General features: G+C 41.5%; 1 protein-coding gene and 1 pseudogene across 2 annotated transcripts in view; both read left to right on the forward strand.

The window, feature by feature from the left end:
• Window positions 1-1,127: 1,127 nt before the first annotated feature.
• The window catches only part of LOC141126640 (ecto-ADP-ribosyltransferase 5-like), a 42,227-nt gene continuing 19,429 nt past the window's right edge, over window positions 1,128-23,925 (forward strand). Inside the window, exons 1-3 of one of the 2 annotated variants that reach the window (XM_073612569.1) lie at window positions 1,128-1,552; window positions 15,748-15,827; window positions 18,907-19,597. In XM_073612569.1, the coding sequence (XP_073468670.1) occupies window positions 15,762-15,827; window positions 18,907-19,597 (757 nt within the window). In that variant the 5' untranslated portion in view covers window positions 1,128-1,552; window positions 15,748-15,761. Of the gene's footprint in view, window positions 1,553-1,749; window positions 1,852-15,747; window positions 15,828-18,906; window positions 19,598-23,925 lie in introns of those variants that run through there. The other variant, XM_073612568.1, reaches the window with a different exon arrangement.
• Window positions 20,076-20,276, forward strand: LOC141130860 (U2 spliceosomal RNA; annotated as a pseudogene).

Consider the following 23,925-nt stretch of genomic DNA (forward strand, 5'->3'; position numbering starts at 1 on the left):
CTCTTCTCTCTCTTTCTCTCTCTCCTCTCGTTTTTCTCTCTTCTCACTTTCTTTCTTTCTCAGCTATCATTCATCTCTCTCTTATCACTCTCTTTCTCACATCCCATTCTCTCTCTCCTCTTTTTCTTCCCTCTTTTCTCTCTCTCTTTCTCCTCCTCTCTCTCCTCTTGCTTCTCTCTCAGTCTCTCTCTCTCCTCTCACCTCTCTCTCTTTCTTCTATCCTCTCTCTTTCTCTTTCCTTTTTTCTCTCTCTTTCTTCTCTCTCTTCTCTCTCTCTCTCTCTCTCTCTCTCTCTCTCTCTCTCTCTCTCTCTCTCTCTCTCCCTCTCCTCTATCTTTCTCTTTCTTTTTCTCTCTCTCTATCCTTTCTCTCTCTCTCTCTCTCTCTCTCTCTCTCTCTCTCTCTCTCTCTCTCTCTCTCTCTCTCTTCTATCCTCTCTCTTTCTCGTCTTTCTCTTTCTCTCTCTCTCCTCTCTCTATCTTTCCTTCCTCCCTCTCTCCTTCTCCCTCTTTCTCCCCCCCCCTCTTTCTCTGCCCCCCCCCCCCTCTCCCTCTATCTCTATTTCTCAATTCTCTCCTCTCCCCCTCTCTATTTTTCTTTTCTCTCTTTCTCCCTCTTTCACTCCTATTTCTCTTCTCTCTCCCTATTTTTCTCTCCTTTTCTCTCTCTCTTCTTGATCTCTTCCTCTCTGCTTGCTCTTCTCTCTCTCTTTCTCTCTCCTTTTTTTATCTCTCCTCTCTCTCTTTCTCCTTCTTTTCTTTCTCTCCTTTCTCTCCCCCCCTCTCCCCTTTCTCTCTTCTCTCCCCCCTCAGCCCCTCCCTCTCTCCCTCTCTCCATCTCTCTCCCCCTTCTATCTCTCCCTCTCTCCATCTCTCTCCCCCTTCTATCTCTACCTCTCTCCATCTCTCTCTCTCTCTCCCCTCTCTCTTTCTCTCTGTCTCTCTTTCTATCTGTCTATTCTCTCTCTCCCCCCTCTTTCTCTGTCTCTCTCCCTCTCTCTCTCCCTCTCTCTCCCCCTCAGCCCCTCTCTCTCCTCTCTCCCTCTCTCTCTCCATCTCCCCCCCCTCTCTCTCTCTCTCTCCCCACCTCTGTCCCCCCCTCTCTCTCCTTCCTCTCTCTTTCTCTCTGATTTCTGCATTAATCGATGGCTAACATGGTACAACATTCCACTTCTGCTCAGAAAAATGAGAAAAGTAAAAAGTCCAGAAGAACCCCCGACCTATCCCACGGTGGTCTCTTCCTGCTGCTTCCCTCTTCCAAGTCCACAGCTGTTTTCTTGCTCACTCCCCTATCCCCCCCAAGAGACCTGTCCATATGTGTTGGAGATGTCTGGTGAACACACAGATCTTTGGAGTCTTTTTGCCATTCTCTGGGACATTTTCCTCCACGTTTCATTGCGTCCGTCTCCGGGACTCATAGGACCGTTGGATGATCCCGAAGACGGAGAAAGTTTTTGTTTCCTTCCCAGGAAAACGACTACAACACAGATAGCTCAGAGCCAGAAGAAGTCTGGGAAGGCAGACAAGGAATTCCTGGTGCCAGACGTCACTGGGTAAGTTTGACTTTAACCGCTTGAGGACCCCATACAGAACAGAGGTGTCCTTTATCGTTTAGCTGTATAGAGATGGTCGCACGACCAATGTTGTCACTGGAACACCACCCCAAAAAAAAGTGTATCTATAACTGATACATAACACTGATGGATACTATGTTACACCACCTTGTAAAACATGAAGGCGGGGAAAGTCAACTGTGAAACTCCCCTCATTGTCAGGCCCCGCCCCTCTCTACTTATCAGCAAAGAGAAAGACGCACACAACTTGTCCTACAAAAACACAACAACAAGTGCCTGTGAGTACCAGAAAAAACGACAGAAAAAAAAGTACTAGAAACATTTTTATTCGCATTAACCCTTCCTTTGCCAAGAAAACCAAGCACTGGGCATTTTAGATTTTCACAAAGCTAAATTATTAATTTTTGGCAATGTTCAAGAATTACTTTTGGGCAGTATGTGTTTTTATTTTTGTTTATTTATTTTTTTGTGCAGCCTTAAATCTGTAATTTCTAATTTATTAATAATGGAAGGATATCTGTTTAGGGTGAGATTAGGGTGGGGGGGGGGTAAAAAATAATACCTGCTTCATATTTTTATTTTTATTTTAAACTAATCTATTTCATTTCATTTTTTTGATAAAAATAATTCCTACTTTATATGTTTCTTTTTTTTAAAATAATTTATTTTATGCCATTTTGAGAGGGGTGTTAAAACAATGTGTGTGTGTGTGTGTGTGTGTGTGTGGGGGGGGGGGGGGTGTTAACAATAATAACCACTTCATATGTTTCTTTTGTACTGTATTTTAAAAATAATCTATTTCATTTTATTTTCTATGGGGTCAGTTAACAAATAGCATCTGATCCATTTGTTTCTTTTTTATGTATTTAAAAACATATGTTTTATTTATTTAAGGGGATGGGTACAAAAAATAATACCCGCTTCATATGTTTGTTTTTTTTCATTTATTTATTTATTTTATTTAATTCAGGTACTTATATAGTGCCATCAATTTATGCAGCACTTAACATATACATTGTACATTCACATCAGTCCCTGCCCTCAGGGAGCTTACAATCTAAGGTCCCTAACTCACATTCATACATACAGTACGCATACTAGGGCCAATTTGGACAGGATCCAATTTACTTATTTAAAAAATAATTTCTTTTCTTTTTCAAGGGGGCTGTTAAAAAAACCACACCTGCTTCATATGTTTCTTTTTTATGTATTTAAAAATATATTTTATTTTATTTTATTTTTGGGAGGGGCTAAACATAATAACAGCATCTTATGTTTCTTTTTTATTTGCATTTAAAAAATATGTATATTTTATTTTTCTTCTTTAAGGGGGTGTTTAAAAATAATATGTGTTTCTGATGTTTAATTTTTAATTTGTTTTTAAAATAAATTATTTTATTTACTATTTAAGGGGGTTGGTTAAAAAAAATAATACCTGCTTCATATGTTTGTATTATAATTGATTTAAAAAATAATTTGGTTTCATTTTGAGAGGTGTTTATTTTTCAATGATTCCATTTTTTTTTATTTAGGCAGTTTTATTTTAGGTGCACTATTTTTTAATTGCTGTAATTAGATATAATTGTTTTTACTGTAATTCAATTAAACATGATATAAATGTTTATAAAAATTTCTGCGGCTACGCCTGTACTTTAGTCCTTCATGTTAACCTAACCCTCTAAGTGATCCACGTTAACCAACCCACGTACAACTCTGGCGCTAAACATGAACGCTGCTAAAATGTTCCTAACTCTAAAGGTCAGCCATAATCCTGGCGTTGATAATATTTGAAATACGATACTGTCTGTGTGACCCTGGTGGAAACATTTCTGCTGCTAAAGGAGAACTCTAGTCTTTCTTATATAATTGTAGGTTTTTATAGCCCTAGATGTTCTTCCCACATAGGAAATCTGGAGGGCAATCAGTAGAGGGGGTATTACCTTGGTATCAAGTTTCTGGTCTTTTCCTCCTTTTCTTCTCCTTGAAAGGGACATCTGCTGATACTTTAAATTTGTGAGTAGTTGGCCCTCCTCCCAGGATCAGGCTTCGTGTGCCTGGTGGTCCAAAGCTCCTGATCCCAATTTTTGGCTTCCATATAATGAAAGTTTCACAGGAACTGAAGAAGTGGGGTTTGAGACCCACAAAATGCATCGTAATATATCATTTTACCAGTTGGGAATCAATAGAGGGGTGTTTTACACTGGTACCAAGTTTTTGGTCTTTTCCTCCTTTTCTTCTCCATGGAAGAGACATCTGCTGATAATTTATATTTGTGAGTAGTTGGCCCTCCTCCCACGTGGAGGCTTGGTGACGCTAGTGGTCCCCAAGCTTCTGATCCCAATTTTTGGTGTTCATATAACAAAAGTTTCACAAAACCTGAAGAAGTGGGGTTTGAGACCCACAAACTTATTGTGATATATAATTTTATCTGTTGGGAATCAATAGAGGAGGGTATTACATTGGTACCAAGTTTCTGGTCTTTTTCTCCTTTTCTTCTCCTTGGAAGGGAATACAGCTGATACTTTATATTTGTGAGTCGTTGGCCCTCCTCCCAGGTGAAGGCTTGGTGTGGCTAGTGGTCCCCAAGCTCCTGATCCCAATTTCTGGTGTTCATATAAAATAAAGGTTCCCAGAACCTGAAGAAGTGGGGTTTGAAACCTACAAAACGCATTGTGATATATTGTTTTCCCGGTTGGGAATCAACAGAGGAGGGTATTACATCGCTACCAAGTTTCTGGTCTTTTTCTCCTTTTCTTCTCCTTGGAATGGAATACAGCTTATCCTTTATATTTGTCAGTAGTTGGCCCTCATCTCAGGTGGAGGCTTGGCATAGCTGGTGGCTCCCAAAGATCCCAATTTTTGGTGTTCATATAACAAAAGTTTCACAGAACCTGAGGGGGGTTTGAGATCCACAAAACTCATTGTGATATATTGTTTTAAAGGTTGGGAATCAATAGGGCAGGGTATTACACTGGTATCAAGTTTCTGGTATTTTCCTCCTTTTCTTCTCCTTGAAAGGGACATCTGCTGATACTTTATATTTATGAGTAGTTGGCCCTCCTTCTGGGGGGAGGCTTGGTGTGGCTGGTGGTCCCTAAGCTCCTGATCCCAATTTTTGGTGTTCATATAATGAAAGTTTCACAGAACCTGAAGAAGTGGGGTTCGAGATCCACGAAACGTATTGTGATATATTGTTTTAAGGGCTGAGAATCAATAGAGAAGGGTATCACATTGGTATCAAGTCTCTGGTCTTTTCCTCCTTTTCTTCTCCTTGGAAGAGACTACAGCCGATACTTTATATTTGTGAGTAGTTGGTCCTCTTCCCAGGAGAAGGCAAGGTATGAATGGTGGTCCCCAAATTCCTGATCCCAATTTTTGGTGTTCATATAGCGAAGGTTCCACAGAACCTGAAGAAGCAGGGTTTGAGACTCACGGAACGCATCATGATATATTGTCTTACCAGTTGAGAATCAGTAGAGGAGGGTATTACATTGATACCAAGTTTCTGGTATTTTCCTCCTTTTTTTCTTCTTGGAAGGGAAGGGAATACAGCTGATACATTACATATCTGAGTAGTTGGCCCTCCTCCCAGGGGGAGGCTTGGTGTGGCTGGTGGTCCCAAACTCCTGATCCCAAATTTTGGTGTTCGAAAGTTTCACAGAACCTGAAGAAGTGGGGTTTGAGACCAATTAAAGGCGTCATAATATATCGTTTTACTTCCCCCGGCCAGACTTAACCTTACAGTTTTGAGCTTCAGGTAAAATCAAGGCGTCAAATGACAAGTAAGTAGGGTAGAACGAATAACGATATTCTGTGAGACACGTGTAGACTTCCTGTGTAGATCCCCATGCATTATATGTTTGTGTGACGTCTTTTATTTTTTTTACAATAAATTGATACATTTTAACAGTATGGTTCAATGAATTGCATCATTGGGCATTTTTAAAGGAAATTTTTCTTGGTTACTAGTCTGCTTGAAAACATAGGGCTTACAGTAGACTTAAATGTTATGGAACACCCACAAGGGTCCTGGTAGTCAGAGACCACTTAATTTAGTCTGCCAAGGCTTTTTTTTTTTTTAAATGAGATTGGGTAATGTTTGACTTTTGTTTGAGGTGTGAATTTAAATGATGAACCAAGATATTCTTCCTGTTCTCCTTGCATCAGTCATGTTGATTGGTGGAGATAGGAAGACGTGCATGAATCACACTACTTAAAATAGAGGCGGACACAGGTGACACATGGCTCTGGGGGCCAAGCAAATTACAATCAAAAATAATTTGAAATCGAAACTACAGGAGTTGATGCTTTGTTGTGTCTGGGAACAATTTCTCCTTTTTTTTTGGCCTGCTACAAAAATTTGGATGGCCGTGGTTACTATTTGCTTACCTGCTGAAAATGAAACTCCAAAAAAAAAAAAAAAAAGGGGGGTGGGGAATGGGTAAATTGTAGCGTTTTTCTTTAAAAGTTTATCTAAAGTTTTTTCGAAAGAGTAGGGAAGGGTATAAACCTCCATTTGGGACCACTTTCTCCCCCCAGGCTTTGAGTCTTCGCTCCTAGAACCCTATTTCATAGGTTAAAAAGAACCAAACTACTTGTGCGCTAACCAATAGTGATTCATTCTTAAGACATAAACAAAGAACCAAAGGAAGCCGCCAACACTAAAGTCTGTCCCCACACGTGATAAATAAAAATAACAAATAAAATGTGGCGCTACCTCAAAATAAATGATGATCAAAGATAATGACAAATCCCAATACACTTCAAAGCATAAACTTATCCAAGAATTGTGTAACTTGGGCCTATAATGGGCATAGATAAATTGAAAGTAGTGAAGGAAATATATACAGTACAGTGGGGAAAATAATGATTTGATCCCCTGCAGATTTTGTAAGTTTGCCAACTTACAAAGAAATGAAGGGTCTATAATTTTTACCATAGGTATATTTTAATTGATAGAGACAGAATATCAACCAAAAATCCAGAAAAAAACACACGATAACCCTAACCCCAAAGGTCAGACATAATCCTGGTGTTGATAATCCCACTGGATGATGTTGGCCTTGCTTATGTAATTGTAGGTATTTTATAGCCCTAGAGGTTCTTCCCCCATATCTGGAGGGCCAGTTGGGAATCAGTAGAGGAGGATATTACATTGGTACCAAGTTTCTGGTCTTTTCCTCCTTTTGTTCTCCTTGGAAAGGAATACAGCTGATACTTTATGTAGGTTTGAGATCCACTAAACGCATTGTGATATATTGTTTTACCGGTTGGGAATCAATATGGGGAGGGTATTACACTGGTATCAAGTTTCTGGTCTTTTCCTCCTTTTCTTCTCCTTGGAAGAGACATCTGCTGATACTTTATATTTGTGAATAGTTGGTCCTACTCCCAAGAGGAGGCTTGGTGTGGCTGGTGGTCCCCAAACTCCTGATTCCAATTTTTGGTGTTTATATAACAAAAGTTTCACAGAACCTAAAAAAGTGGGGTTTGAGACCCATGAAACGTATCATGATATATATTGTTCTACCGGTTGGGATTCAGTAGAGGAGGGTATTATATTGGTACCGAGTTTCTGGTCCTTTCGTCTTTTTCTTCTCCTTGGAAGGGAATACAATTGATACTTTATGTTTGTTAGTGGTTGGCCCTCCTCCCAGGAGGAGGCTTGGTGTAGCTGGTGGTCCCAAGCTCCTGATCCCAATTTTTGGTGTTTATATAATGAACGTTTCACAGAACCTGAAGAAGTGGGATTTGAGACCCATTAAAGGCTTTGTGATATATCGTTTTACTTCCCCCAGCCAGGCAGACTTAACCATACAGTATTGAGCTTCAGGAAATATCAAGGCATCAAGTAACATTGAGTAGGGTGGGATGAATAACGATATGCTGTGAGACACGTATGTAGACTTCCTATGTATTACAGTGCCTTGAAAAAGTATTCATACCCCTTGAAAACCTGTTAGCGTCTGCAAAAGACTTGAGACTGGGGCGGAAGTTCACCTTCCAGCAGGACAACGACCTTAAACATACAGCCAGAGCTACAATGGAATGGTTTAGATCAAAGCATATTCATGTGCTAGAATGGCCCAGTCACAGTCCAGACGTAAATCCAATTCAGAATCTGTGGAAAGACTTGAAAATTGATGTTCACAGACGCTCTCCATCCAATCTGACAGAGCTTGAGCTATTTTGAAAAGAAGAATGGGCAAAAATGTCCCTCTCTAGATGTGCAAAGCTGGTAGAGACATCCCCAAAAAGCTGCTGTAATTGCAGCGAAAGGTGGTTCTACAAAGTATTGACTCAGGGGGGCGCCATACAAATGCCCCCCATACCTTTCACATATTTATTTGTAACAAAACATTTATCATTTTCCTTCCACTTCACAATTATGTGCCACTTTGTGTTGGTCTATCACATAAAATTCCAATAAAATATATTTACGTTTTTGGTTGTAACATGACAAAAATTTCATGGAGTATGATTACTTTTTAAAGGCACTGTACATCTCCGTGCATTATATTACTGTGTGCCATGTGTTTTATTGTTTTTACAATAAATTTAAACATTTTAACAGTAGAGTTCAATGAATTTCATCATTTTAAAGTCCCGGGTTCAAGGAAATTTTTCTGGGTTACTAGTCTGCTTATAAACATTGGACTTACAGTAGACTTAAATGTCATGGAACACCCAAAAGGGTCCTGGTAGTCAAAGACCACATAATTTAGGCTGCCAAGACTTTTTTTTTTCTATGAGATTGGGTAATGTTGATTTTTGATTCCTCGGAAGTGTGAATTTAAATGATGAAGCGAGATATCCTTCCCGTTCTTCTTGCATCAGTCATGTTGATGGGTGGAAATAGTAAGATGTACATGAATCACACTACTTTTCCAATTAAATATCTTAAAATAGAGGCGGACAGAGGTGACACATACCAATGAAATAAAATTTGAAATCGAAACTGCTCTGCTGTTTCAAACTAGTTTAGTTAGTTAACTACAAGAGTTGATGTTTTGTTGTGTCTGGGAACACTTTATCCTTTTTTTGGCCTGCTACAAAATTAGTATGGCCGTGGTTACTATTTGCTTACCTGCTGCAAATTAAATTCCAAATAAAATGGGGGTAGGGAATGGGTAAATTGTGGAGTTTTTCTTTAAAGTTTATCTAAAGTTTTTTCGAAAGAGTAAGGAAATCTATAAACCTCCATTTGGGACCACCTTCTCCCTTCCAGGCTTTGAGTCTTTGCTCGTAGATCCCTACTTGATAGGTTAAAAATAATCAAACTACTTATGCGCTAACCAATAGTGATACACTATTAAGACATAAATAAAGACAATCAAAGGAAGCCGCCAACACTAAAGTCTGTCCCTACACACGATAAGCAAATAAAAATAACAAATAAAATGTGGCGCTACCTCAAAATAAACAATGATCATAGTTAATAATGAATCCCAATACACTCCAAAGCATAAACCTATCCAGAAGTATGTAACTTGGGCCTATTATGGGCATTCATAAATTGCAAGTAGTGAAGGGAATAGATATCATATCATCGGTGTAGTTTAAATGATGGAGACAGAATATCAACCAAAAATCCAGAAAAAAACACATGATACAAATGTTATAAATTGAGTTGCAGTTCAGTGAGTAATAAAAAAGTATTTGATTCCCAAGCAAAACATGACTTAGTACTTGGTGGAGAAACCCTCCACAAGCACAGAGGTCAGACGTTTCTTGTAGTTGGTGACCAGGTTTGCATACATCACAGGATCGGGTCCACTCTTCTTTACAGATCTTCTCTAAATCATTAAGGTTTCTTGGCTGTCCCTCGGCTCCCTCCATACATTTTCTTTAGGATTAAGGTCTGGAGACTGACTAGGCCACTCCAGGACCTCAATGTGTTTCTTCTTTTGCCACTCTTTGTTGCCTTGGCGGTATGTATTTGGGTCATTGTCATGCTGGAAGACCCATCCACGACCCATCTTCAGTGTTCTGGCTGAGGGAAGAGGAAGAAGATTCTCATCCAAGAATGTACAATTCATGGCCCCGTCCATTGGTCCCTCAATGCGGCAAAGTTGGCCTGTAACTTTAGCAGAGAAACAGCCCCAAAGTATAATGTTTCCATCTCTGTGCTTGACTGTAGGGATGGTGTTCTTAGGATCATAGTCAGCATTTTTCTTCCTGCAAACAAGGCAAGTTGAGTTAATGCCAAAGAGATCAATTTTGGTCTCATCTGACCACAGCACTTTCTCCCAATCCTTCTCTGAATCATTTAGATGTTCATTGGCAAACTTCAGATGGGCCTGTACATGTGTCTTCTTAAAGGAGGAGGACCTTGCGGGCGCTGCAGGATTGCAATCCATGTCGGAGTATTGTGTTACCAATGGTTTGTTTGGTGACTGTGGTCCCAACTGCCTTGAGATCATTCACAAGCTCCCAGTTCTGGGCTTATCCCTCACTTTTCTCATGATCATCCTCACCCCATGGGACAAAATCTTGCATGGAGCTCCAGACCAAGGGCGACTTGCGGTTATTTTGTATTTCTTCCATTTGCAAATAATCGCTCCACCAGTTGTCTCCTTCTCACCAAGCTTCTTGCTGATGGCTTTGTAGCCCATTCCAGCCAATTTTGGCCCTAACGTTCTTTGACAGCTCTTTGGTGTTGCCCATGATGGTGAGGTTTGAATGGAAGAAAGGGGATTTTGTGGAGAGGTGTCTTTTATACACATAACGAGCTGTCATTAGGAGCACCTTCTTACATTGACAGGACTAATCTGTGTACCACATGAGCACCTACTGTAGCCAGTCTGTGGGAGCCAGAACTCTTGCTAGTTGATAGGGGATCAAATACTTATTTTACTCACTGAACTGCAACTCAATTTATAACATTTGTATCATGTTTTTTTCTGGATTTTTGGTTGATATTCTGTCTCTACCATTTAAAATACACCTATGATAAAAATGATAGACCCTTCATTTCTTTGAAAGTGGGCAAACTTACACAATCTGCAGGGGATCAAATCATTATTTTCCCCCACTGTATATAAAGTAAAAAAATAATAAGTAGATAATACTCCACTACTGTATAAGCAGATCTTGCATTTTAGTGCACATTGTAAAGCATGAATAATATTTTTAGAATAAAAACTGTTAATTTAAAAAATATATATAAAAGCATTTTAAAGCTTCTGTAAAGCCTTATTTATTTATTGGGAAAGGGTAAGTTATGGCTAAAGCTGAACTCTGAGATAAGCAAATGTTTTGTAAATACATTCGTCATTTGTATTCTACTTGAATCTCGGTGTGCTTGGTGTATTGCTTCCAGATCTGTGTAGTAATCCAGTGTGAGACCTCCTGTAATAAAGACCGCTCACTGCTGCTCTCTCTCCTTGTGCAGGGTGACTGGTCTTGTCTCCGCCCCCACTCCTGTAGTTTTCTGCAGGCAGCCTGTAGTGGGTGGAGCCTGCTGGGACCCTCCCACAGCTCTGCTCTCTCTCTTCTTGTGCAGGGTGACTGGTCTTGTCTCCGCCCCCACCTGTAGTTTTCTGCAGGCAGCCTGTAGTGGGTGGAGCCTGCTGGGCCCCTCCCACAGCTCTGCTCTCTCTCCTTGTGCAGGGTGACTGGCCTTGCCTCCGCCCCCCTCCTATAGTTTTCTGCAGGCAGCCTGTAGTGGGTGGAGCCTGCTAGGTCCCTCCCACAGCCCTCTGTACAGGCTTATGTACAGCACAGTGATGATGACCCTGTCATTTTACGAGGTAACATCTTGGTTTGTAAAGGCATTTGAAGCACACAAAGTATATTTTTATCCCTTGCGGCTATTAAAATGTTACTAAACCCACAACAGTCAAATCAGTCTGTATAGGCAGTAAAGCATGCTTGTTATACTCACTGTTAAACCGAAGAGGTTAATCCTCTTCATTGTGTAAAAAGGCTGTTTGATCCTATCTTCTCTGATCCTCCCCTTCTTCCATTGTCCCCAATCCATCTCCTGATAGTACAGAGCATTGGGGGCACGATGCACATGCTCAGTTTGGTGTGTATTGCAAGAGAGTTTTTTTTTTTGGGGGGGGGGGGGGTTCTTAGGAGAGTGCATGTGATCAGCACAGGGAGAATCGGCACTGTCCAGACAGAGGGTGAGGGGTCCTGGATCCTGATAGGACAGCTCAGTGCAGTATGAAAACTCTTCCTACAAGCTTTAACCAGGCACTGATAGAAGTCACAAGGCTGCTATATACTGCTGATGAGAAAGGGTATTTAGCGGTTTATATTTACTAAAACAATTGCATTTCCATGTCCTGTGTATTGTGGGAGACCAGAATGTGAATGCAGGGTCCCGGGTTTAGTAACACTTTAAGGAATACAATTAACCGGTTCCTGACCGTCGCCTGTATATGTACGTCGACAGAATGGCACGGCTGCGCAAATCGGCGTACCTGTACGTCCCTTTGAATTTGCCGCCGTGCCATCGTGCACCCGCCGCAAGGTCCGTGAGTAGGATCGTGGGTCCCGCAGACTCGATGTCCGCGGGGATACCCGCGATCGACTCATGGAGAGGAAGAACGGGGAGATGCTGATGTAAACAAACATTTCCCCGTTCTGCCTAGTGACAGGACACTGATCACAGCTCCCTGTAATCGGGAGCGGTGATCAGTGTCGTGTCACACACAGCCCCTCCCCCCCACAGTGAGAATCACTCCCTAGGGCACACTTAACCCCTACAGCGCCACCTAGTGGTTAACCCCTTCACTGCCAGTCACATTTACACAGTAATCAATGCATTTTTAATCTCACTGATCGCTGTATAAATGACAATGGTCCCAAAAATGTGTCAAAATTGTCCGATGTGTCCGCCATAATGTCGCAGTCACGATAAAAATCGCTGATCGCTGCCATTACTAATAAAAAAAAATATATATCAATAAAAGTGCCATAAAACTATCCCCTATTTTGTAGACGCTATAACTTTTATGCAAACCAATCAATAAACTCTTATTGCGATTTTTTTTTCACCAAAAATATGTAGAAGCATACATATGGGCCTAAACTAAGGAAAAAAAATATTTTTTTATATATTTTTGGGGGATATTTATTATAGCAAAAAGTAAAAAATAATGTGTTTTTTTTTCAAAATTGTCTTTTTTTGTTTATAGTGCAAAAAATAAAAACCGCAGAGGTGATCAAATACCACCAAAAGAAAGCTCTATTTGTGGGGAAAAAAAACGACGTCAGTTTTGTTTGGGAGCAACGTCGCACGACCGCGCAATTGTCAGTTAAAGCGACGCAGTGCCGGATTGCAAAAAGCGCTCTGTTCTTTGGCCAGCCATATGGTCCGGGGCTGAAGTGGTTAAATTGAAATTTCTGTGCCTACAGTTCAGCTTTAGGACCTCTGTCAGTTTTTTTTGTTTCCCCCCATATGTTTCATATTGTTTCCATCATTCCCAGAGACACAACGAAAAGTGAGATAAATCTCTCCAAAGCAAAGGACATTCCTCTTGTCACTGAAACAGGTGTCCCTGGTTAAAGATATTCCCTTTATTCCTGGTCTGGGGACAACTTATAAGCTTCAGATTTCCCATCTGTGGCCATCAATCCCCAGAACTGCTATTCCCCAGAACCTTATCCAGCCGATGGTCTGTGATCTGTGGTGGGCCGTCAGAGAAGGTGACTCATTTGATAAACCACAGTCCAGCTGGAAGCACTTATGACAGAGCATAGCCTGGCTAAGAAGGAATGCAGACGTGTCCACTAGCAGAGGACCCAAGAGTCTTCTAATGAGACTAAACATGTGCACTGCCGAAAAATTTGTTAGTTTTCGTTTTATTGGGTTTTTTTTTGTTTTGTTTTTCTGGTCAATCGTTGATGATCGCAATTCGAAAATTCGTAAATTTGAAAAATTCGTAAGTTCGAAAATTTGTAATTTCATAAATTATAAAATCCGAAAATAAGAAAGAAAATCCCAAAATTTGAATGAACGAAAATGCGAAAATTCTAACTAACTAACTATGAGTAAGCATTTGGTGTAAGTGCGAAACGCGTCAGTTATTCTTGTACCACCCTACAGCCGTGTTTTGTGTACCCCATGATCCTGTATTTTGAATAAAAAGACGGATTTATCCATTCCGGTGTGCGGCTGTCCAGGTCTTCTTGTTCTCTTCTACTAACTAACTAACTAACTAACTAACTAACTAACTAACTAATAATAACTAACTATTACATTTTAGGTATTGGAATTTCCTTTCATATTTAGCTGTTAGTGAACGTAAAGAATACAAATTTGTCAGAAATTACGAATTATCCGAAATAACGAATGCCACATTTAAATAAATGGGACGAAACAAATTAATAACAAATAATAATAATAAAACGTTTTTATTATTTATATTTATTTAATTTTAATTTGTTACATTCAAATGGAACAGAATGAATTAATAATAATTTTAAAAAATGTATTATAATTATTATTGTTATTTATTATTATCTAAACAAATGGAACGTAACAAATTAATAATAATAAATAACAATAATAATAATACATTTAAAAAAATTATTATTAATTTGTTCCAAATGGAACGTAACAAATTAATAATAATAAATAACAATAATAATAATACATTTTAAAAAATTATTATTAATTTGTTCCGTTCCATTCGTTTAGATGCGGCATTCGGATAATTCCTAACTTTGGATAAATTCGTATTCGTTACATTCACTAACAGCCAAATTTGAAAGGAAATTCCAATACCTATAAATTAATAGTTACTGTAGTTATTGTTTCAGATTTTCGAATTTTCCGATTTTCGAATTTCGAATTTACGAATTTATGAATGTTCGAATATTCAAATTTACAAATATTCTAAAAAAATTCTTTAAACGGATTTTCGTTAATTCGGATATTTCCAAATTAAGGAATTTGTCGAAATTCGTTAAAAAGCTAATTCGGAAAGAAACAAATTACACATGTCTAAATGAGACCCTGACTTAATTAGCCCTGTCATAATTAGTCTGGCAGAGCAACTTGTGCAACGCCTCTGTGAGTCTGGTTTTCGACCTGAAGCTCAGACCCCATCCTTTTAATCGTGTCATGTCCTCTTCAACTCCCTCTTCAAAGTTATTTTCAATTATTCCTTATATTTTTTGTCCACTATGCGTATCATGCCCTTGTTTAGCCCTAAATGTGATTTAGGTTAGGTTTCATATATTCCTCACATTTCTTTTATAATTATTACCTTTATAAAAAAATAGTTACGCTAATGTATAGGAAGATACCATTTAGGAAGATCCTAAACAAACCTATATTACAAGGTCCGGAGGGCTAATAACATACATTCGACCTCCTAGGGTAATGCAGCCAATTTATATTATGTTTGATATCTAACAAATCGTAATTTCATTCTGTTAAATAATATGTTGGTTGTTAACCACTTTCCGACCGCGCTATAGCCAAATGATGGCTACAGCGCAGTTGTCCAGTTCTGGGAGGGCTTCTATTGATGTGCCGCTGCGGCGCGCTCTGTGTCCTTAAGACACAGCTGATCACAGATCAGGGTAAAGAGCCAATCACAGTGGCTCTTTACAATGTGATCAACTGTGTCCAATCACAGCTGATCACGATGTAAACACACTTGCCAGTTATCGGCATTCCTTTCCTGACGCTGTCACATCGTGAGCTATTGAGAGAGCCAGTAACCTGCTAGTGTGAAAGGGGACATCTACACTGATAATCAGGGCACTGATCATCAGTGTCCTAATCATCAATGCAGCCTCAACAGTGCCCCTTAGTAGTGCCCATCAGTGCTGTCTATTAGTGTCTATCTGTGCCACCTATCAGTGCCCATCAGTGCTGTCTATTAGTGTCCATCTGTGCCACCTATCAGTGCCCATCAGTGCTGTCTATTAGTGTCCATCTGTGCCACCTATCAGTGCCCATCAGTGCTGTCTATTAGTGTCCATCTGTGCCACCTATCAATGCCCATCAGTGCTGCCTATTAGTGCCCATCCATGCCACCTATCTGTGCCTATCAGTGCTGCCTATTAGTGCCATTAAAGTTCATATGAGTATAAAGGCAGGTGTCTCAATACTTTTGACAATATCGTGTAGGTTACTAGAGAATGTTTATTTTATTATGTCCAACTTCTGTCAAATATGTGACAAACCTACATTTCCATTGTTTCTTCAGGATCTTGTAGAAGAATGAGATTCCTCGTGTGTACAAGCTTTGTCCTCTTCTTGATATTCGGGACTCTGAAGACACACGCAGTACGTGGAATACTGATCAAACAATAAAATATAAAGTGCTGTTTCACCTAATTTGATATTTTAAGGGGTTTAGAGTGGTTTTACATATTCATCATCACATTACAAAGACGGTATATCTCAAGCTTCTTTCTGGAATATTAGATTGCAATAACAAAATGTCAAGAGGCAATAGAAAATCCGGAACATTATTTTAGGATGTGAATGTGACTAACTGCACATTAATAGACCTATCAATCTCTGTTACGTCACATTATAATACCTATTTATGAAGTGCCAACATTTTACGTAACATAATAATACATGTTACATAACACTGCCCTGACGAGTTTGGATTGTTAAAGGTAGAGACACATAAAGGACAATAGTTAATGACTGCTAGCAATGGGAGTTAGTTGCAATAAATACGTAAGGGAAGGTAGAGGCAGTGGATGGAGGTGGAGCAGATGGGTAAACCAAATATAATGAGGAAGGGAGATGGCAATAGCTAGAAGTGAGGGCAGTTGAATACACTAGATATAATAAAAAAAGGAAAATGGCAGTGGTGGGAGATGATGGAAGTTGGGTACATTAGATACAATAGGGAAAGAAGATTGCAGTGTATGAAGGTGAGGGTAGTTGAGTGCATTAGATACAATTGGGAAAGGGAGATGATAGTGGCTGAAGGTGACGATAGTTGGGTACACTAGATACAATAAGGAGGATGGCAGTGTCTGAAGGTGATGCAGCAAGGTTCCTTAGATACAAAATGGAATGAAATGGGATGACAGTTGGGTACACTAAATACAAGAGGAAAGGAAGGTGGTAGTGGATGGAGATAACAGTCTGGTACACTAGATACAATAGGGAAGTGGTGGCAAATGAGTAAACTAGATACAATAGAAAGATGGCAATGGATGGCACTGATGACAGTTGGGTACACTAGATACAATAGAGGGGGGGTGGGTGTCAGTGGGTGGAGGTGATAACTGTTGGGTATACTAGATACAATAGGAAATAGAGATGGCAGTGGATGGCACTGATGACAGTTGGGTACACTAGATACAATAGGGGCGATGGGGGGTGTCAGTGGGTGGAGGTGATAACTGTTGGGTATACTAGATACAATAGGAAATAGAGATGGCAGTGGATGGCACTGATGACAGTTGGGTACACTAGATACAAGGGGGATGTCAGTGGGTGGAGGTGATAGCTGTTGGGTATACTAGATACAATAGGAAATAGAGATGGCAGTGGATGGCACTGATGACAGTTGGGTACACTAGATACAAGGGGGATGTCAGTGGGTGGAGGTGATAGCTGTTGGGTATACTAGATACAATAGGAAATAGAGATGGCAGTGGATGGCACTGATGACAGTTGGGTACACTAGATACAATAAGGAGGATGGCAGTGGGTGGAGGTGATAACTGTTGGGTATACTAAATACAATAGGAAATAGAGATGGCAGTGGATGGCACTGATGACAGTTGGGTACACTAGATACAATAAGGAGGATGGCAGTGTCTGAAGGTGATGCAGCAAGGTTCCTTAGATACAAAATGGAATGAAATGGGATGACAGTTGGGTACACTAAATACAAGAGGAAAGGAAGGTGGTAGTGGATGGAGATAACAGTCTGGTACACTAGATACAATAGGGAAGTGGTGGCAAATGAGTAAACTAGATACAATAAAAAGATGGCAATGGATGGCACTGATGACAGTTGGGTACACTAGATACAATAGAGGGGGGGGGGGTGTCAGTGGGCGGAGGTGATGGCTGTTGGGTATAGTAGATACAATAGAAAATAGAGATGGCAGTGGGTGGCACTGATGACAGTTGGGTACACTAGATACAATAGGGGGGTGTCAGTGGGTGGAGGTGATAACTATTGGGTATACTAGATACAATAGGAAATAGAGATGTCAGTGGATGGCACTGATGACAGTTGGGTACACTAGATACAAGGGGGATGTCAGTGAGTGGAGGTGATAGCTGTTGGGTATACTAGATACAATAGGAAATAGAGATGGCAGTGGATGACACTGATGACAGTTGGGTACACTAGATACAATAGGGGGGTGTCAGTGGGTGGAGGTGATAACTGTTGGGTATACTAAATACAATAGGAAATAGAGATGGCAGTGGATGGCACTGATGACAGTTGGGTACACTAGATACAATAGGGGCGATGGGGGGTGTCAGTGGGTGGAGGTGATAACTGTTGGGTATACTAGATACAATAGGAAATAGAGATGGGAGTGGGTGGCACTGATGACAGTTGAGTACACTAGATACAATAGGGGGTGGCAGTGGGTGGAGGTGATAACTGTTGAGTATACTACATGCAATATGAAATAGAGATTCCAGTGGATGAAGATGGTGGTAGCTGGGTACACTAGATTCAATAGAGAGGAAGATGGCATTGGAAGGCGCTGATGACAGTTGGGTACGCTAGATTCTATAGAAATGGAAGATTGCAGTGGATGGAGGTGATAACGGTTGGATACTCTAGATACATTAGCACCCAGGAGGTACAATAACCTATTGTATCCACTGGATACAATAGGGAAGAGAGATTGCAGCGAATGAAAGTGCTGGCAGTTGGGTACCATAGGAAGGAAGATGGCAGTGTAGGGAGGTGATTACAGTTGAGTACACTAGAAGATACAATATGAAAGAGAGAAGTGTATGGAGGTGATGGCAGTTGGATAAATTGGATACAATAGGGAAAGGAAATGGCAGTGTGGGGAGGTGATGGCACCTGGGTACAGTCACTAGATACATTAGGAAAGAGGGATAGAGAGAAGGATAGATACGTCTTACAACATCATAAATTGGCAGATTATAGATGTGCAAGTGCAATTAATAGAATACCAGACAGCACAGTATCACAGTAGTCAATGCAAGAGGTAAATAGGACTCAAATTATGCCTCTAGTGGACACTTCAGTTAGGAAAAGGAACATTTCTAGGACATTGTAATTTACTAATCTCTGTACTCTGTTGGTCCTAAGTTCAGTTCCCACCAGTCCTCTGCTTGGCATTCATATGTTTTCCTCATAAAAATATGCATCTCTTGTCTATCTCTATCACTGCAGGCCCCCAGCTGTCCTCTAACTATGAACAGCAATGCCTTTGACGACCAGTATGAAGGTTGTGAACAGGAAATGGACAATGCAATCGAATCCTACCTACTTGAGCAAGAAAAAGACGCTAACCCCGATTTTGCTCATGCCTGGGATTTCGCAATGGAGGCATGGCACGAAAACAAAGAGTATCTAAGCGAAGAAATCCCTTATGGCTTCCGGGATGAGTATGGAGTTGCCATTATCATTTACTCCAACGACACAGTTTATTCAGATTTTAACGAAGCTGTGAGGAATTATGACCGGGAAAATTTCAACTATCATTCCTTGCATTTCTTCATGACCCAAGCCATGAACCTCCTGAGAGTGGACTGTCCATCGCCTGTGTACAGAGGGGTAAACAGAGTGCGTCTGTTGCCTGAGCATACGGGGGAGAGAATCCGCTTCGGACAGTTCACCTCTTCCTCCAGGAATCAAACGGTAGCAGAGAACTTTGGGATGGGGACTTTCTTCAACATAAGCACCTGCTTTGGGGCAGACATACACAATTTTTCCTCCTATCCAGGGGAAGAGGAGGTACTTATACCGGTAGATGAGGTGTTCGAAGTGGTCCACTTTACCAGGGATGATGGTGAAAGCAGATTTGTCCTTAAAACGACGAAAGCCAGATGTCATTACTACAATTGTGACTTTTTAGAAAAAGGTTAGTAAATTTAGGCTTTTACCAATTTATGGCTTGGCCTGGGCTCCATCTGTTTAAATAAGAAGTTCTGTCTCATTAATGGAGCACTATAATGATTTTGGCTTAATTTTATTTTGGTTTAAAACATATTTTTTGTTAAAGAACAGAGCAAAGTTCACTTTAATGCCTTTACATGGCATGTGCTTACAGGCAAAGAAATACCCCGTAGTTCTGGGTACGAAGAAATGCCTGTGATTCACTCATCTTCCATTTCCATGACATCAGTGGTGCTTGGGGAAGTAACAGAGTCTTCAGCCCGGTGTAAGCTCCAATTGGGATCAACTTTTGGCTTACACATGGCTAACTCTGTCTCGTGTTAGGGGACCAACTTGGCCACCCATATGTCAAATTTCAGCCAGTCCAACCGAAACCAGACGAAATTCGCACAGTGGATGGCCAGCTTAATTGCGGTCTCCTTTAGATTTAACAGTGAATAAATAGTGCCTCTTGGCCTTTTGGCTAAGATCAAGTGTAGTATTTGTTCTTATCAGTTTCCAGAGGAGGCGCTGTGCTACTCTCGTTGGGGAGGGCCAGCAATTCCAAAGGTGTTATAGTGCCTGGAAGGGCGGTTTCCAGCAGGGACTTTGCAGAGCTGCCCAACAGATACTGGGGGCCTGCCAATTGTTGAGTCTGAGCCGTCTGGAAGGGTGCTCCTGGTGAGGATGGGTGCTGTATCTTGGTCTGTCCGGAGGGTCGGGTGCCTGGCCTTCTGGCCTAGATTGTGGTAGCTCTAGCTACGGACAGTTTTTCGGAAAACAGAACACCGGCTCCTCTCTAGCGGGGGGGGGGAGGAGCGGTTAGTAATTCCGAATGTAATTAGGAAGGAGTGATGAGAGCGACGGTGGAGCCTGATAGTAAAGGGCTCTCACCAAGCTCCCTGAACTTCATGCCTTTCTGCCTGGAGTGGGGGCGGCTGTGGTCTGGGCTGTTGGTCAGGGTTGGTCCTGAAAGCCTATGGAGTATGTGCCCCTGGAGTGGCAGTCCAGGGGTGCCAAAAAATCACTGTGAGTGGCAGTCACTTTGATTTGAGGCACCACAGTCACTGCACTATAGAACACGCTTTTTTTAGCACCTGCCCCTTGGGCCAGGCCTTTTGGCTGGGACCAGAGGAATTTTTTTATTCCTGGCCGGAGGGCCTGGTCATTGTTTCACACAATAGCCACCTTTTCACTTTCCTCTTCACTTATTCCTTCCCCACTTTATTTTATTTATTAAGCCTATGTTTGTCACTTTTTGTATTTTTGTTTGTACACGGTTTGTTGCACTGTGTGATGAGTAGGGTTGCGGGTCCTCGGGCCAGCCCTGAAAGTCTTGGGAAGGGGTAGACATGGCCTTTTGGCTTAGTTCGCCCTCTCTCATGGGGTCTCCCTTCGGGGGAGCCTCACCTAGTACTTGGGTGGGTCTGTTTCGGCAGGCCCTCCAGAGAACGGGGTCCGTCTGGTTTCAGCCAGATGGACCAATTGTAAAGTACCCTTGTCCCCGTCTGGAGCCTAATGCCCCGGGGGGATTCAGGCAAAGGCACTCTTGTGTACCCATTTGCTCTTTTTTGTGTTTCACTCTTTATGTGTGTGCACATTTTTTTTGGCACCGGGTGAAGTTTTTTGGGTGTGTTATGCACGCCATAGGCTTTCAAAAAAAAAGAAAAAAAAGTGAATACATAGTGCCAGGCCTAATTAAACAATTCCTGTAATTTAAGGGGTTAGGTGTTAGGTTTTAGGTTTTGGGTGGGAGGAGCAGTAGTTAAAGCTCACTCTCCCCCTAGTGTCCCCTTTCCGCCTAAAGGTCTCCCAGAATGTTTTTTATTTAATTTTTTTTTGCTTAGCTTTTGTGACGTCTTCAGGCCGGTGATATGGTGGATCCTGTTTCTCTTTGCCTGTTCTCCAAGTTGGGTGATCCTCAATGATGCCAACAGCCGTGCTGATGTGATGACATAGTGAATGCAGGAGGACGCAGTGATGTTCCTTCAAAGGGTGGACACGCGATGCCCTGCACTTACCGAATGTTGTCACTCTTTTAGGCGGAGTCACACTGGGCGCCATTCACCCTGGGAGACTGTGGCAAAAAGAGAGGGGGCAACATGTCTTCTATTATGCGCACCCTTTCTCCCCCCTGAATCGGAACCCTGACCCATTTTTATACAGCACAGGACCAGTGGGTCGGACCCAATAAAGCCCGCCAAGAAAGAACCGGGAAACATATCAATATTAACCTTCCCGGCTGCGGAAGCATAAACTCTGCTTACCTACCTTCCACCTAAAACACAAGCCGTCCTAGCTGCATAACACACTCCAACCCTTCACATTTTACAGCAAAAAAAAAAAAATGCAAAAGAAATAGTGCAATATTCAACAGTTTAGAACAGGTATGTAAACAACAGGTCTTAAACAGAAAAATCGAGGTTCAGGCAACTAAAAGGGTACTTCTGTAACGGGGTGGGCACCTCAAACTCGTTGGATGACTGGAAACGGACCATCGAGCTTAACGGTCTCCAACTGGTCCATCATAATATGCCTTCCAGTGTTATAAAACTGGTAGAGCTTGTGGAATTCTTCTCTCTTCGCCTTTTCTCCAAATTGGGCGATCCCCAATGATGCCAACAGCATTGCTGATGTAAAGACATAGTGAATGCAGGAGGATGTAGTGATGTCCCTTCAAAGGGTGGGCACACAATGCCCTGCACGTACCACATGTCTATATCTTTCAGGCTGAGGCACACTGGGTGCCATTCAACCTGGAAGTGGCCACAAGAGATTACTGCGAGGGACAGCTCCAGATTGAAGATGAGTTTTGCGCTGCTTTTTTTAGTGTATGGTGAGGGGGCAGGCCACATGGAGCAACACTGCTTATTAATAATTCACATTCAAATGCAGGCAACTTTCTCTGCTCATTAACATGTCTACCAGAAACCCAGGTTACTTAACCTGAGGAATTATTTCCTGGGACATCTAGAGCCCAAGGGGGAACATGCCAAACTGTGCCCCCCCCCCCCCCCCCCAAGACATATGAGCATTATGTGTCAGCAAAAGAAATTTGGCACAAGATCACTTTTATCGGGGGGCAGGAGAGGGACTTCAGTCCACTTTCTGCTAAAAACGAATTGCACTCCTGTGACCCATAGGAGAAGCCCAGCCAAACAAGCTCAGGCTGGACTTCTGCTTTGATCTCCTCGCAGCAACCCCCCCCCCACCTCACATGAAACCCCAGGGCCCAGGGCAGCTGTCCCTCCTGCCCATCTCTTGTTTGCTCAGTCATAGTTTAAAAACTTTAATAGAATTTTAATAATAAAGATACATACTGTATGTCAAGAACTACTTTAATGTGACCAGTTCTGGATTTTGCCATCAAGTACGGAGCCTGTCTGAGAAAGTAAGGCACAAATGTAAAAAAGTGGAAGAGTTTACCCAGGGGGGTTTTTAGCAGCAAAGTATATCTAATACCGTAATTAGTAAAAAGGTTTTTTTTTTTAATTTCAGACATAAAATTAATTTCATTTGTACAATCAATATTGAATATAAGTTGAGGTTGGCGATACAGACAACAACAAAAACCATCGCTCATGGCTAACAGTACACCAAGGAGATCCTAATAACACCTGGTGATCTCTGGAATGCTGCCAACAACATGCAGGAAGGTTTGGAGTAACAAGTGCCTCGCCACACACCCTACCCACTGGGTCCAAGAGCATGGCTCCTTGCAAGCCCCGTGGACTATGGACCCGCCTAGAGGGGGCGGAGGGAGTGTGCGGACATTGTGGGACCGCTGAATGCAACCGTTTTTAATAACCCTGGTTGAGCAATACATCCCCACTTTTCCATCTCCAGAATTAATAAAAAATGCCCCTGAAGAAGACCAGAATTGAAAAGGGTCGAAATGCATTGGGGTATTCATGGGGTATTCATGTGGATAGCAATATTGCAATATAACTGTATAATTAGGATCTCCTTGGTGTACTGTTAGCCATGAGCAATGGTTTTTGTTGTTGTCTGTATCGCCAACCAGAACTTATATTCAATATTGATTGTACAAATGAAAATGAGTAAGCACTTGGTGTAAGTGCGAAACGCGTCAGTATTTTTGTATCACCCCACAGTCATTCCGGTCTGCGGCTGTCCAGGTCTTCTTGTTCTCTTCTACTTGAAATTAACCGCTTCAGCCCCGGAAGATCTTACCCCCTTCCTGACCAGAGCACTTTTTGCGATTCGGCACTGCGCCGCTTTAACTGACAATTGCGCGATCGTGCGACGTGGCTCTCAAACAAATTTGACGTCCTTTTTTCCCCACAAATAGAG

The sequence above is a fragment of the Aquarana catesbeiana genome, linkage group LG02 (genome assembly GCF_042186555.1).
Source record: "Aquarana catesbeiana isolate 2022-GZ linkage group LG02, ASM4218655v1, whole genome shotgun sequence".
NCBI lineage: Eukaryota > Metazoa > Chordata > Amphibia > Anura > Ranidae > Aquarana > Aquarana catesbeiana.